Consider the following 16531-nt stretch of genomic DNA (forward strand, 5'->3'; position numbering starts at 1 on the left):
CCCCCCCCCCCCTTTCCTCTCACTCACTGCACCTGCACAAGGTCATTTTGTGTCCTTCCACCAGCTGATTATCAAGTGACTGATTGCACATACAGCTGGCATTACAGCCCGTGTTTGTTCATTTGTATTGCAATGTTGATAATCCACATCTATTTCTCCCTTCTGCTAAAATTTCTGCCCTTTTTCTCTCCCCGCAGACTCCTCAGACTCCTCCCTCCTCCTCCCTTCGGTTTCTCTCATCCTCTCCCTCCCCCCCGGTCCTCTATGCTCAGTTCGGTGTGTGTATCCTCTTTCAAAGGGCGCAAGGGTGGGAACAAGTCGTCCAACAAAGCATGTTACAGCGCAGACATGACTTGTCCGTCGGAAAGCGAGAAAATCGTGATAAACTGCGGGGGGGTGCGGCATGAGACCTACCGGAGCACCCTAAAAACGTTGCCCGGTACCCGCTTGTCGTGGCTCACCGAGCCGGACGCGTTCAGCAACTTCGACTACGACCCCAAATTAGACGAGTTCTTCTTCGACCGCCACCCGTCAGTGTTCTCCTTCATCCTCAACTATTACCGCACCGGGAAGTTGCACTGTCCCAACGATGTGTGCGGTCCCCTGTTCGAAGAGGAGCTGGCCTTCTGGGGCATCGATGAGACGGACGTGGAGGCGTGTTGCTGGATGAATTACCGGCAGCACCGGGATGCGGAGGAGGCGCTGGACAGCTTCGAGACTCCAGAACCGGACGCGCCGGACGACGAGCCGGCGCTGGGCGGTGCGGATGGGGACTTGAAAAGACTGTGCATGCAGGAGGACGCAAGGAAAGCAGGCTGGTGGAAAACCTGGCAGCCCCGAATATGGGCACTGTTTGAAGACCCGTATTCCTCCAAATATGCCCGGGTGAGTTCCCCAATGTCTCTCCTGGAGGGACCAACTTTTGTCTGTACTGTTGCATATATTGTGCATGCACTGCTTCAGTCATAATAAGTTTTTAAAACTTTGCTTTTTAAATGTTCTTGCCACATTATCATTGAAACCAGTCCTTCATAATTAGCTGCAGGCTGACTGTCGCTGTGTGTGTAATCCCTGACAGGATAGGCTGTATTAAATGGCAGGACATAGACTTACTGATATTGAATAATTAATGCTGATAGCATAGGGGAAATGGAAAATAGTATAGCAGCTATATCTATTGGCAGATGGGGACGAGTTGATATAACAGTGGTTTTCTATCAGACACATCACCTCCATGTCTTATACTTGATTTATGACATGTTTCAAACGAGCTGGATTCACACTGAATGCCGTTTTTATTGCTGTCATAATTCCTATCGCCGTATTCTGCTACTTTAATACATATCAGCCTCCAAACGCGGCATCCGCTGCGCCTCCTGCATCCAAACGCCTTCATTAGGTCATATTTGTCCGTTTACGATGCACATCAATGCGCCGTATTTCACAGTAGTCTTATTTATTGTAGCACCGCACTGAGGACGCTCACACGACGCCGATTCGTCAGTGTTAAAGTGCATGTCTTTCCCCACATTTGCCCTTGGTACTGCTACTGTCTGCTGGGTTGTTTTTTTGTCCCAGTTGAATGCTACATGGCTTTTACGCACGGGCTTGATTGCCGTTACGCACAACTTGGAACACCCTATATTGTTTGCATGTAAATAGTTAATGATTTCCCTCTTAAAAGCAAGCGTTTGATGGCATTTGATCATACAGGTGTAGGAGTAACAAGTACCCCTGACTGTGTTTTTGATCCGTGGTACATGAAAACAGTTACAGTGGGCTTCTTTTTTTTCCCTCCGACCCTCCAGTTACAGACGGATCCAGCTGCTTGATCACAGCAGCTTTGATTTGGGTTTTAGTGATCTAGTTTGATCATCCTTGTCTTGCACTCTGTCTGTGCCTTTTGTTGGTACTATTTTGCGGTTAGGAAGGGGGTGTGTGTGTGTGTGTGTGTGAGGACCCATAGATGCTGTGAATGCATGCACACTGTAGGTGCACATGCAAAACCAGACAGTCAGCAGACACCTGCAGTGGCCAGTTCATGGCATCATGCTGAAAATAGCAGAATGCCTTCAACAAAACACATTTAAAACATGAATCACTGCACACTCAGCAATACACACGGTATCTGCAATCACTATGAAGACAATGGGTGATTGTCACACAGGCTCCTTCTCTTAATTACCAAACACACACCTCTTCTAGCACCAGATATAGATCTGCATACCTGGATTCAGTTCCCTCCAAAGGAAGGGGAAAGCATCGAGCTGTGACGGACACATAGTCTGGTTTAGGCCACCCGATCCGCCTCTCTGGATTTGGGATCAGGCAGGAAGTACTTCTCAAAGTGTCACTCTCATTCCAATCGGATTGATTTCTCACTATCCCACCCCTCTCAATCCCTGCTCCATGCACCAGAACAGCTCCTTTAGTTGGGTTTGCAGTGTCCAAATGTTGCATGAGAGGGAGACAGCTTCAGGGTTTGGAATTTCAGATCACATCACAGATATGACACGAGCAAGGCGAGAAGATGCTTGACATGTTTGTGTAGACTGAGGTGGATTTTGAGCTGTATTCTGAATCGTACAGCGAGAGAAGGCAACATTTGCAGCATTCCTTGGATTCGAGCTACTGTACCTGCTGCTTAGCTGCTAGAATGCTGTATATTATGTAATGATCAGTTTCACACCACATGCACTGGTTACAGTGGCCAAGATCTCATGAATCATAACAAAAATGAACATTCATTGAGGTGCAATGGTTGCAGATGTGGTGTTTTTGTGACGGCACGTTGGGGGTTATGCAGAGTACAGAGCAGGTGGTAGGTGGGATTCATTTCAGTGGCTGCACAACACCAGCTCCATTTGTGGGTGAACGCAGCCCCGTTTCTCTCTGTAGGTCTAATATGCCAGAGCTATACGTCAAACAGCGTTGTGACCCATTTTTCCACCCTCAGTCTTCCTAAAAGTATCCCGTCCAACGTGGCGGAACCTTTTCGGTCCTGAGAGATGCAAATTATATGTGGAGAGAAAAGACAAGGGAGATGGAGAGAGGCTAGGACAGGGAAAAAATGAGATGCTGATGTGGAAATACAATGAGACAGATGAGAGAGAGACAGAGAGAGGAAGCGGGAGACGAGAGGAAATAAAGGGAGACAGGAGGAGAGACATTACTCTAATGATTTAAAGGGGTTTTGTTTGCATGGCTGTGATGTAACGCGTCAGCAATCAATGTTTTGATCAGAGCCTTCGACACGCATGCAGGGCTTTTTTTTTTTTTTTTTTTCTCCCTTCCAAATTTCCACCTCCTTCTCCGCTCATGATCGCGTGAAGCTCGCTCGTGGAATCTACCGTAGCAGCTCACACATGTACAAACACACACATGCTGGTGTCTGTGCTGGCTTTTCTGCTGCAGTAGACACGGGAGAGAGGAGGGGGAGCACTGGAGGACGAGAAAAGAGGTGGAGTGGGGGTGGGAGAGTGAGAGACGGAGCGAGGGAAATGGAGAAGGGGTGAGATAGTGGAGGGGAATAGAAGGAGCAGGGGACTGAAGGGGAGCCTGAGAGGGACATGGAGGATGAGGAGGAAGAGGGGTATTCACATAAACAGGGAGGAGGTGACAACCACAGGGAGAAAGACGTTGCATGATGGGGGTGGGGACCCTTGTCTTAGCATCTTCGATTATCTGTGAAGGCTTGAGCCATCCAATCTTCCTACCCCGGTCCTCCTGCCTGCCTATTGATTGACAATCAATTGATAATCTTCTCTTTTTGTCTGTTTTTAAAGCCATTCTCTTCCTCTATCACCTCCTAAAATATGACAATGCTCACAAGAAGTAATGTTTGTTCTACTCCGTTGGATGGTAACACGAGCGTTAACCCATTGACAAAATTTATGGATGTATTAGTTTCTGTTTGATGAGGTGTTATAGGATCTAATTTGCATCTGATTTCTTTATTGATCTGTGCCTGGTTAACATAGATCTTGCAATGAAGCTAAGACAACATGGAGAGTATAATGGTCAAACCAGTACCTAATCCGTTAATTAAAAACAAACAAAAAATTGATGACAAATCCCCTTTAGTCCAGTGCTCCATTGACACAGTGAGCTCTAGCACCACATTTAAAAGCACTATCCATTTAGAGTTGGGGAAATTTTCACGTTTTGTGATGTAAATGTATTTTCTGTTGGCTTTGCTGACAGCTGCGTTAACACAAGGAAACATAGTAATAACCACTAGTTAGCTAACTTTAGCCTTAGCCGCTCCTCACTGTGCATCGGGATCAGGTGGGAGGTAGCCAGCGGCACCGCTCATTTGTCGATCACTGCTGCAGAAACATGGTGGCCGTCGTCGATACCCCCCCCCCCCCCCCCCCCCAACCCCATGTCGCTCTGGTAAGAAAACAGCTTTATTTTGAGCCGCAAAACCCCATTAGCATTGATAGCAATGTTAGCACCACTAGTCGACACTGTTAACAGTGCTTGCAGAGAGGTTTGCATCTCAAAATTGAGTTGCGTACTCATTGGGGCATTGGGCACAATGTTTCCATAGAAACAATGCTAGGTCGGGATGGCGTTACTAGCAATAAATGCCAAATGAGCGGTGCTGCTAGCTAGCTCCCGCCTGACCTGTTAGATATGCAGTGCAGTAAACTGAAGAGTAGCAAAGTCAAAGTATACGCCGACATGCGTAACCAATCAAACATTTTTTCATGGTTAACTGATTAAGGTAAACCGTTGACATCCCAAGTCATCGTTAGAAAATAACCCTTAGAAAGATAAAGTGATAGAATTATTAAAAGAAATATTGAAATTCTTTCTAACTTTAATACAATACCTTGAAAAATGTAATTATTTGATAGTATTTGCGCTACTATGGGAAAAACTGACATTAGGGACATAAAATCAAAACATATTTATTAAAATATAAATATAACAAGGCTAAAAAATGATGACGATGACTTGTCTTTTCCTGGTTAATAGCGGAGAACAGCAGAATGTCTGTTGTAAAAATTAATAGTAAGAGATAGAAAAACAAGTGCAGCTGGTAGTGGTGTATTGATACTGTGGAAAATGGGTGTTGAAACTGTTTCAAATATTTTGAATCAATATATATCGATAAATTGATATTTTTGACAACACTTGTGTCCTGCTACACTGTAGGTTAAGAACGCCATTATCAGCCCATTAAATGTCCGTCGGAATCGGGAGCCATTTTGTTGGATTTACTTTTACTTTTAACTTTTGTGAAAGTTTTGTAGAGTTCAGATGCCAACAAGTCTATTCAGCTAAGTTTATGCACACAGTGTGCATTCAGCAGCTTTGTACATCCTAAAAACCAAATATTATAAGTCACAATAATAAGTAAGTGCTAAGTTTTATCAAAAGTCTGGATAAAGGGGGTTAAATTATTTGAAATACTGTACTCCAACACAGTTTCAATTCTCACATAAGCAGAGATATGAGATGCAGAGTTTTCTAAAAACTGGTCTCTTCTTAAAAAATAAAGGTACTTTGTCGTATGAAAGCTTCTGCAGACTATCTGTATGTTGTTCGATAATGTCGCCCCACTGTCCCACAGGTTTAGCTGTGTTTTGGTCACTTCCAGTTTCGCACCAGAAGGGCACAGTTGTCTTTGTCAGCAATCTCCTGACAGAGCACCATTTGTAGCTCAGCATGTACAAGATGCCCCTTTGCCCCCCTCCAAATCGGACTTTGTGTGCCTGTATCTGGTTCATTTTCGGGGGAGCAGCGCTGTGTCCGGAGCCCCCGCCCCCCCATCCTCTCCCTGAAGGTCATGTCTTGTGGTTCATTGTTTGCTGTCCTTTTTCCACAGCGCTGGAGCGCACAATGCTGTCATAAACACAAACGTGACCTGCCGCTGTGCCGGGCGGCCTCGGAACAGGTCGTCTCCGGGTAGAAAATCACTGTGGTGGACAGAAATTAGAAAAAAGATGTATTGATATAGGTGTCAGTGTATATATAGATATGGTGTTGGGTGGAAAAAAAAAAGATCGCCCAGGGCAGGGTTTGGGTGATGTTACCATTTTTGTCTGGGACATTGTGTTACATTTTTAGGGGACGGAAAAGACGAGTTCTGTGTGGGTTTGGAAAGACAACATCTTTTACTTCTCTAACTAAAACACCTGTGTCGTTTTCAATGAAGCGCGCTGTCCTCGTTTGATTTTAACCAGTACCAGACACTTTACTATATACTAGGTCACTTCTAATTTTGAATAGTCTTGTGAGATTTTTTTGCGCTAGTTTTGTTTGCCCCAGGGCCACAGAGTTCCACGTACAGTTCCTCCTGACTCTGATCGGAGCTTAATAGGAACTGCTGTGAAGGTGACTGTGAACCTTTAGTGCAGGGCAGGAAATCCTGGACTCTACCATGCCTTATTTCCCAGTTATTTGTTGTCTATGTCTATTATGCTTCAGGGACAGTTAACGTTACAGCTGCCACTATCATTATCCGCATCTTAAAACGCCTTACCCTTAAACTGCGACAAAGACATCCCTCTCCTTAGTGTACATACATCCTGTCTTGAACCTCGGAGCTTCAGCGTCCCTCAGCAGTGTCCCGGTGCCAGCGATGATGTGAAATCGAGATGACGGTGCTCTTTTGTGAACTGAAAGGTCTTAAGTGAGTTGAATTAAACTTTTACTTTCAGCGGCGGGGTTTGGTATTCGTGCTTCCAAGTTGTTTCCATTCAAACCCCGACCCCGCTGAAAGGCCTATTTCCAACTTCCATTCTTGTGCGTCTCCCTGTAGGCTGCATCTGAAAATAGCAAAGAGAGGGAAAGGAGGCCTTAATTTCATTCGCTGGTGGCAAATCTATTCCTCCATCACTGGTGAGAGGATAAGTCTATGTACTTGTATGGCCATTCAGCACATACTTGGAAAACACAAGTCTGAAAATAGCTGAAGCACCAAACCTGTCTTGACAGAGAAAGAAAAAGGATGGAGGGAGATATTCTTAAGTAAACGCCAACTTTATTAAGGTAAACTGTTTTCCTCAAGCTAATTAGTCAACCTGCCTCTCCTCTGCCTGCGATTGGTAAATGTATCGTGTTCTGTTTCAATTTTCCCTGACAATGTTTTGTACCGCAGGCCCTCTCATATTGTGTTTGCATCCTCAGAAGTCACAGCCCCCCTGTTTGCTGCCTTGTAACCTGAGCGCTGTCTGTTGGCGATACTTTCTGGATAGACGCTTGATGTCTCATAACAAGGGCAGAGACATGATCTCCATGTTAAATAAACGCATAGATGGAGATTTTAGGGGGGACACAGGGGACACGTGCCCTTCAACATTTAAATTACTCAAACAGATTAGTCGATTATCAAATTAGCTGGTGATTAATAGTCACAATTAAGCCATTAGTATTAGTAAAAATGGAACCACAGCAGTGTTTATGATTTGGATAATATTACTACAACTTTATTTGTTTATCGTGAATACATTTTCTTAGTAGTTGCATTAGTTAAAGTTTTTGGGGTATTATGACAGGCTGTTGTTGGTCGGTTAAACTTGAGAAGTTTACCTGTGTTCAGATTATCCAACACCAGTGATCATTTGTATTAGTCTTAAATTAATAGCTTAATTAATATTTTAGGAAATACATATACACTTTCTTGCTGAGAGTCAGGTAAGAGGATGCCACTTTTATGTCTGTATGGTAAATCTGTTGCAACAGCCAGCAGCAGGGTAGGTTAACTTAGTTTAGCTTAATTTAGCTTATCTTAGCATGAAGATTGGAAACATCCCTTTACTCCATAGAGAAAATTAAATGAATTTGCCATTTTTATGTGCGTGGGACCAGTGACTTCCTGGAGTCGCCTGGTTGCCTGGCAACAGCTCAGTGGCAAGAAATAGTTCAGCGCATAACCCAAATTGTAATTTTTTCATTTACTTTTTCCCCCCTACAAATTTAATAAACACGTGTTAGTGAGCTTTATATGTGCTGCTAGACAGATTGTGCCACCTTTAGACAGAGCTGAGTACTTAGATCGGAGGATGGTTCCCATGCATCCCATTGATACATTTTTCTAACTTAGTTTTTTGTAATCCTCAAGGGGTCCAGTGATCAAATTTTGATGTTCCCAACTTGAAATAGTGTCCCAAGGGTCCGTTTGACGGCCATCTTGGATTTCCAACATAAACTGAAAATTGGTAAAATCTTTCAACTAGACTTTATACAGAGACAAATGACCCCATTTTTCTGTTTACCTATGGCAGGGGATTTATTTTAGAGGGTTGCTGTCAGGATTTTAACAACTTAGATGCATTAAAATTGGAAAAATGTGGAAAAAGTAAAGCTAGCTGTTTAGAGCTAAACCAAGCAGCTGCTGGCTCCATCTTCATATTTAATGACGGACTTGGGAGTGGTATTGATCTTTTCATCTAACTCTTGGCAAGAATGCGAGTAAGCGTTTTTTCCAAAATGTCAACCTATTGCTTTAAGTATGACATTACATTTCAGACAGATACATTTAACATAGCGATGCACTGCATTTAGAAATTTTGGGGGGATACCTATGTTTTTATATTGTTGTTTATTTCATTTTTGTTGTTATATTTATTCCCCTTTTTGTTCCAGTAAAACAAAGAAATCTACACTATGAAAAAAAACTAAAATGTTTTAAAGTTATTAAGCCCTTCATCACACTACCTTTGAATAAGCACAAAATTCAATCATACACATTCATTAAACAACCTGTAATTCAATCTTTCACATGAGAAACATCTTTAAAAAAACTTTTTAAAAAGCATTAATACTATATGTAATACATAAATATTAGAGAGGGAATTATTATTATATTTTGCTGTGAGAACATCAACAAATTTCTCCTTCAAACAGCTGTATTAATTCAAAGTTTACAAGATCTCTTTGAAGACATCATGAGAACATTATAATTTAATAAGCCCAATCCTCACTTTCACTGACTAGAGCTTGAACGCATCATAACATAACTCAGTGCAGCTTCTGTGGGCTGTTAGTTACGGCCACTGGCTGCTAACAGCAAACGTTAACCAACTCTCCTCTTGAAGATTTTAACAGGGATTCGTTGTTCACAATGTAGCATTATCGGGGAAACAATAGTGTCTGTCCTCTGACACCTCGCTAGTGAGTTTACTGCATCCTTTTGTCACAACGGCATCCCAAGAAAGATCTCTGTTCATCCCAAACAGGGTTTGTACTGTCTTTATGAGGCCAGGTGCTACTAGCCATATAGTCAGATAACAGAAAGATCACAGAGGCCATGTACCTGCTCATTAACTTAAGTTTGTGGTAGTTGGTCTTGAGCTCTGCTTTTTAGCCTGTGCACAACTGATGAAACAACAGAAAACCATTGGCCACTAGCATTGGTGAATGTCATCTTATTTGCCAAAAGGCTGATGGCAGTCAACAAGGTGAATATCGGCCAATTCCGATGTTCAGCCAAAAAACTGGTGCATCCCTAATTTAACATGTTTAAAACTTGCAGCCACAACTCCAAATAGCTTTCCTCTCCTCTCCATGTCCTTCTTAGCCATCTTTCTCCTCCCCTTCCTCCTCTCCTCTGCCTCGGTCCATTTAGCCGCGCTGGTTAAGTGCTGAATCAGCGCTCCACACCACTGTACTGACAGTCAATTAGTTGGACCTTGTGGTAAACCCTGGACATTTTGCTCTTATGCTCTGGAATCGAAATGATTCAGGACACTGGCATGGTGGAGAGCTCACACGGTGCCAGAGCCGATTACAGTGGTGGGAGTCTGAATTCTCTAAATGGGGCAAATCTTGTCAAATCACACGAGAGAGCAGTGTATTGTGTAGTATAGTCGAGCAGACCGCCACACGCGTAAGCACATGTAAACAAACAAGTACACAGTGTGCTCACAGAGAGAAAATAGTTTTAATTGCGTGCTGAATCAAAAGTCCTTTTACTGCATCAAGACACTTAATTATTCATGAGCAATATCCGGCACATACTGTAACTAAAGGGAGACTTAATGTGGTATAGAAACACATTTACCCACTTCCCTTCCAACATGCATCTTACATTTGACCCTCTGGAACACCTGGCTGAACATAAATCACCCTCAGAGCGCTCACCTTAACACATTGGCCCATACTCTGTAAGTGTAGCTGCACATAAACCATTCAGCAGAGCGTTCGCTTACACCACAAAGATAAATCACATCACTTGACACGCCCCCACACGTAACCCTGCAGATCACTCTCACACATGTCCCAGATATGTGGATATGTGCATTTAACAAAGACGTAGACCAAAAAACTGAATATTAATCAGCTGTCGGATGACGAACAGCTTTACAATAAGTGATCATTTTTAGGGCTAAAAAAAAAATTTTTTTATTTATTATTCTGTCATTTTTATTATTAATCAGGTCTAGTGAATAATTCCGCCTAAAAAAGTGAAATATTAAAGTTCTTAGATTCAAAGGTGACACCTTCAGAGAGCGTGTTTTATCCGATCAACCTTCAAAAACTAAACAATATTTCATTTGAAATAATAGTAAGAAAAGCCACACATGATGAGAATTTAGAACCAGCAAATGACTGGTGTTTTTACCTTAAATTATTAACTAATTATCAAAAGTCTTGATTGATTGACGATTTAATCAATAAACTAGTTGTTTTAGCACTAATAATGTAAATAAATAAATAATTAAAAATGTAATAGACTCGTGTGTATCAGCGTTTTGTGATTTTTGTCAAATCAAAAAATAAAATAAAATAAAATCAACGCCACCACTGAATTAAACACATTTCCCCCCATACCGGCTCCTGTAGCAGGTCTTCGTCCTTGCTCCCGTGGCAGCTTGGCTCCTCTCTTCACCATGGATGTTTAAAAAGAAATCTGTTGCTGTCGCCATTTTTTGTATGAGACGAAGAATGGATGAGGAAGCTGGATGAGGTTGCTAAATATCCTGAGCTACACAACCCACAATCCTGTCGTTACGAAGATAATGTCAAAAAGGTATGGCCTGGCAAGTCGTAGAGATTATCTGTCTGGAGATTATCTCTTAGGTGGAGAAATCAAGTTTAATGAGTAGGTGTCCACACATGATTTTAAGCTAATGTAGAGGTGCAAGAAGTACAGATCTTTTAGTAAAAGTAGTATTAACTGTTGATACGTGCAACTTACTGGTGGTAGGGCAGGCACTTGATGTGCGTCATTTGACCCATTTGTCAGCTCAACATTCTTCAAACAGCGCAGCTAATATTGCTGCAGTGAAAACAAGTTAGTGGAGTGAGATGCTGATGCTGATGCTGATGTTGTTTCCTTAGTATTTTGTAGATTTTTCTGTAGCCACTTATCCTGCTGGGGGTTGCGGGAGGGCTGGAGCCTATCACAACTGCCATTGGGCGAGAGGCGGGGTACACCCTGGACAGGTCACCAGACTATCACAGGGCTGACACATATAAACAGACAACTATTCACACTGACATTCACACCTTGGGGCAATTTAGAGTCACCAATTAACCTGCATGTCTTTGGGCTGTGGGAGGAAGCTGGAGTACCCGGAGAAAACCCACACTGGCATGGGGAGAACATGCAGGCTTTGCAACATGGGGCTCCCCCACCCCAGGTTTAAACCAGGAACCCTCTTGCTGTGACATCACCCGTTCTGCTGCCGGCGTGCATGTGCTTTGTCTGTTGACCTGTCTTTTCTTTCAAATCTTTCCACACTACAATTTATTCTTGAGTATTGTTTTTTTCTTGGCTTCTTGCCATGGTCTGCCTCGCGCTGCTAGTACTGATTGACGGTTATGCAGACATACCAAGGGAATTTCAAAGTAAGGGCATATCGTAAAGATAATGATATGAATACATGTTTTTACTTAGCGTCAATGATACTGGATTCCATCATTAAATCGATACATTAATCTAGAATGATGAATCGTTGTAACCCCTACTAAATTTCTTAAACCCCAAGGTGATGTCATCAAACTACACTTCAAACCTAAAAAATAAGCAGTTCACTATTACATAACACAACGAAAAGCAGCAAACCCTCATAATTAAGTCTATGAAACTTTGGCATTTATGTTTTAAAAAAAGGACCGCTTTAGCTCTACTGATGACAATTGTCTTGATTAAGTGTTTAGTCTATAGTTGGCTACGTGTCGTTACCCTTTGGCTCTAAAACAGTCAAAATGTATCCCTGCTCATTCCCCTGGAAAATGACATTGGAGGGCGTCACTGGGACAATTCCTGTGTGACCATCTGCTTCCTCGTGATTGTCCCTCCTGTCCAAGTGGCAGCGGAGTGGAGGCAGAGCGAATGACTACTTTGAAATAGAAAAGTCATCTAGAGAAGTGTGTAACGGTCTGCTTCGTGAGTGGATTTGGATGGAAATGTATCAGAATGTCTTGTGGAGGTTTGGTGAGATCATTCTCTGAAACTGGGGCGTTTCGCAACTTAATATTTTTCGTTAACTCTTTGCAGTTTGACATGGAAAGGTTGACAGTTTCATACATATTAGGCTCTTGTTTACCAAACAGTCCTTTGTGCATGTCCCATTTCATTTTCTCTTTCATGATGGAGCTGAGGTAGATTATGGACAGCTACTGAAGCACAGAGGGACAAAGACAGACGGAGGACGGACGGAGGGGGTTTAGAGAAAGATGAGGAGGAGGAGGCATGAAGGCAGTCAGTCATCACAGCTATTAGAACGGGGATAGCTCTGTCAAACTTGCTTTACATGTCTCGAACAATACAGGGATTGGAGAGAGGGGTGAGGAAGGGAGGACTGACTGAAAAGGGGGGCTGGGGGGACTGCGTCGCAAGGACAAATGCACATAGCATGCTGCAGTAATCCGGACCGAATACAAAGCAGATGAGAGGGAACGGACATGTGTACAGTTCACTCACCTCCACACAGTATTTGTTTGTCTTCAGAAAGGTTTGACAGGACTGCAGTGGGAATTAAATGTAGGGGACCTGAACACCGCAGAGCAGATACAACACTGTGACGTGTCGACTGGTGAGCAGTGTGTGTGTTCGTGTGTGTGTAGGAGAGCTTACCGATTCAACTGTAGCGTGTCAAGGAGTTGAGTCATTCAGGGAATGTCTGAAACAGAAGTCTGCGTTGTGATTGAAATTTTACCAGGATCACTTCCAAGAGCACTGACCTCAGAGCCAGTGTTTCTAGCACTCGGAAAATAAAGTATACGCGAGGATTACCCCGAGCAGAAGCTAATTATATCTCCGAGTTCAGAGCCATTCCCTCCAACCTCCATTGCTCCTCCTCCTCCTCCTTCATCTCCTCCTGCATTCAGGTGTGTGATGAGCCTGACGCATACATGCAATCATGCAACACATGCAACCATCCCATTATGTCCCTCCTCTCTGCGCGCCTACTTCTACTAGTCCCACCCTCTTCCACGCCTCACCTCGCTTGCCCTTCATTATCCCGCAGTGTCCCGCGTTGGGTGCTGGGTGACCCCTAGGAGGGTTCCTGACAATCTTTAACTGCCTTTCTTGGCTCGGACTCCAATTCCCTCCACCCATGTTGATTGGATTTCCCTTGAGGTGAGACACAGCTGCAGTTCCTCTGGGACAGGAAAAGGGGAAGGGAGACTCACAAGAATTTGATATCTCCTCTCATATTGCGTTGTCTATTTTCAGTATGTTAATATCAGCTGTCATTGAGGCCCTCTTTTAAAAAAGCTGAGGGGCCATTCGATCAGTGCACCTTGAAATCTAGACTATTCAGCAATGGTAGAATCTCCATAATCAAAATGTCTGTCATGTTATTGGAGTACAAAGAAGAGGCTGCTTAGGTTTAGGCAACAGTGTAACTGATGTCGCACTAAAATGATCATACAGTCAATAACTGATAATCTATCCATTGTTTAGGTTATCTGGTCACGTAAAATTGTATTGCTTTTAAACCTGCTGATTATTTAATGACAGCATTAACATGACATATAACTATTAAGTAGATATAACAAACTGCTTCCTAGTTACTCATACGAGAAACGTTACCATTCATTGGAGTTATGTTTGTGTCACCTGATGAAAGTAGTCCAATATCAACTCTCCTTTTAGCTCTATTTTTGGTCTCCACCAACTCCTGAGGGAAACTTCTTGCTTTTTAGCTGCTAAATGCTCCACTATGTCCACCAGCTAGTTGCTAACTTTGTCTTTGTACTGTTAAGTGCTGAGTAGGCAACGTATGGTGAGTTTATCAGCTACTGCAGCTGAATATGAAGCTATAAAAGCGACGAGAGTGAACCAAAACAGTAAAGTTGCAGCCGTAAAACCAGAACAATGAGCTGTAAGACACTAAAATTCTCCTATGAGCTGAGAGGAACTGTCAGCATTCTTTATGACTTCATCACTACAAGCAAACCCCTAAAGACAAATGGTCATGTGACCCATTGTTGGTCTAAGAATATTGGTTATAGCTGCTTTAAAATCAATAACTTAGGATAGTCACTGCTCATCCCCTTTTTAACATTTGACTAAATGACTATTCAGAGTGATGAAAGTAAAAAGTGAAGCTTTCTATGTGATATTAACTGTATTTGTCCTTTATTTAACCAGGTAAAAGTCTTACTGAGATTAAAAATCTCAACCTGGCAAAGAGGGCATAAACATTGTTATAGAGTACAAAATGCAGTACAAAAAAACTGTTGTAATACAACAGTCTGAACACTGTAACCAGTGTTGTAGTCAGGACCACCTAACTGAGACCAAGTCATGACCAAAACCAGAGTGTATTGAGACCGAGACAAGACCAAGACTTTGAGGACTTGAGACCAAGTCCAGGGCAAGACCAGATCAGTACAAGTCCCACGCTGAATGACAGACTTACGATAAAATGTGCAACATGCAAACATAGGCATTCCTCAAATGAATCTGAAAGATCCACGTTTCCATAAAAACAACCACAGAAAACAAAATGAAGATTCCTCTTCATTCACCTCTTTGTGTGCGTACTGTATTTAGGTGTGTATGTATCAGTAAAATAATCAGAAGGTATTTCAAAGGTGAATTTTATGTGCAGGAATTTTGCTTTGTTTCTATGAGCTGACATTACCTTAACTGTCTACATTCAAGGTACAACTCCAGTGAAATATGATTATCTTGACCAGTCTTGAAATAAAATTTGAAGTCCTCTTCGTCTGAGGACGAGAAAAGAGCGATTGAAAATACAGCCCAGTCCGAGACGATACTGAGATCTTCAATAAGTGCTCTTGAGACCGATCTCCAGATCACCAAAAACTGATCTCCAGAACTACAACACTAACTGTAGCCCACTGTGGTTAACATTCTCAGACACGTTTCATGGCCCATGCCAGCATAAGTTAAACTCACATGAGGAAGCCTTGAGGTTGAGGGTCATAAACGGCTAAAAGCCACTAAAGTAATTCATAATTCAACATGTAGAAAAAATGCAACACTGGAAAAAAAAGGAAAGACATCTTTTCTGTACTGCTCTCTCTCTCTCTCTCTCTCTCTCTCTCTCTCTCTCTCTCTCTCTCTGCCTCTCCACTCAGTGTTGCTGCCTGTCCATTTCACACGCCATGTCCCTGAAGGGTACTCTCTCTCTCTTTTGACATTTTAGTTGTTCTCTTTGTCTTGTTCAAGAGTGTTTGACTGTTAGGTTTAGTTTTTTGGTATCTCAAGACTAAAGTAGCCAAACCTTTAATAACTCTGCAGTGTTTCCCAGAATCTAACGGTGACGATAACAACGGTGATGATGATGGTAAAAGTGAAGGCTATTCCTGTAACCCACCCAAGGTTATACTTGCACAGCACGCTAAATGGCTACTTTGTACATCTCTGAGTGATGGCCGCAGCCATTCACCTAAGATAATAGATTAATCACCCGACTCCAAGTCGAACCCGTCGCTCGGGTTGCCCTTCAGGAGAACGTTCTGTATTTCACATCGTTAAAATGTCCATTTTTCATGCCTCATTCATGTGCAGATTTCACATCATCCTTCAATGTCTTCTTATCATTGCTGACTCTGCAGCAGTGGTCGCCGATTTGCTTTGCCCTCTGGGAAAGACTCCACATGCTCAGTCTTACTGGGCGCTGTTCGTCACACTAATGCTGATCAAACATCACTATCAGTGTACATGGAACAAAGGCACTGTTAATCAGAAGCAACACCCTTTTATTGTCTTTATATCTCTGTCAAGGTCATTCACCCTTGACCTCACAAATCTTTCATCGAACAATCAGCAGCTGGAACTGACTGATCACAATTCCTGCTCCTCTACATTCAGCCCTTTTACGCCAGCTGTAGGAGCAGTACTTGGCTTAGTCCTGTCCTTGGTGCCTGAAAGCAGAGGCTAACGCAGTGGTTGTCATGGTGACAGAGAGCCAGGCAGGGCTGTGGTAATACTGTAATGATAAAGCTCTTCTGGATGGTGCCGCAGTAAACACAGCGCCACTAGGGTCCCGTTAAGGAAGAGCGTGGCGCACCGCCGTGCATGCAAAAACGCCTGTAGGGCTAATATCAGCTCCAACAATCTCTCCTTGGTTATATCACTTACATTCATGCT

The 16531-nt window shown here is 42.9% G+C and overlaps 1 protein-coding gene across 5 annotated transcripts in view; it reads left to right on the forward strand.

Moving 5' to 3' along the window:
* The window catches only part of kcnc3b (potassium voltage-gated channel, Shaw-related subfamily, member 3b), a 68423-nt gene that overhangs the window by 11488 nt on the left and 40404 nt on the right, over positions 1-16531 (forward strand). For all 5 annotated transcript variants that reach the window (XM_050059590.1, XM_050059593.1, XM_050059594.1 and 2 more), the window contains exon 2: positions 198-885. In XM_050059590.1, coding sequence (XP_049915547.1) covers positions 198-885 — 688 coding nt within the window. The remainder of the gene's footprint in view (positions 1-197; positions 886-16531) is intronic.

Source organism: Epinephelus moara, chromosome 13, assembly GCF_006386435.1.
Source record: "Epinephelus moara isolate mb chromosome 13, YSFRI_EMoa_1.0, whole genome shotgun sequence".
NCBI classification, from domain to species: domain Eukaryota; kingdom Metazoa; phylum Chordata; class Actinopteri; order Perciformes; family Serranidae; genus Epinephelus; species Epinephelus moara.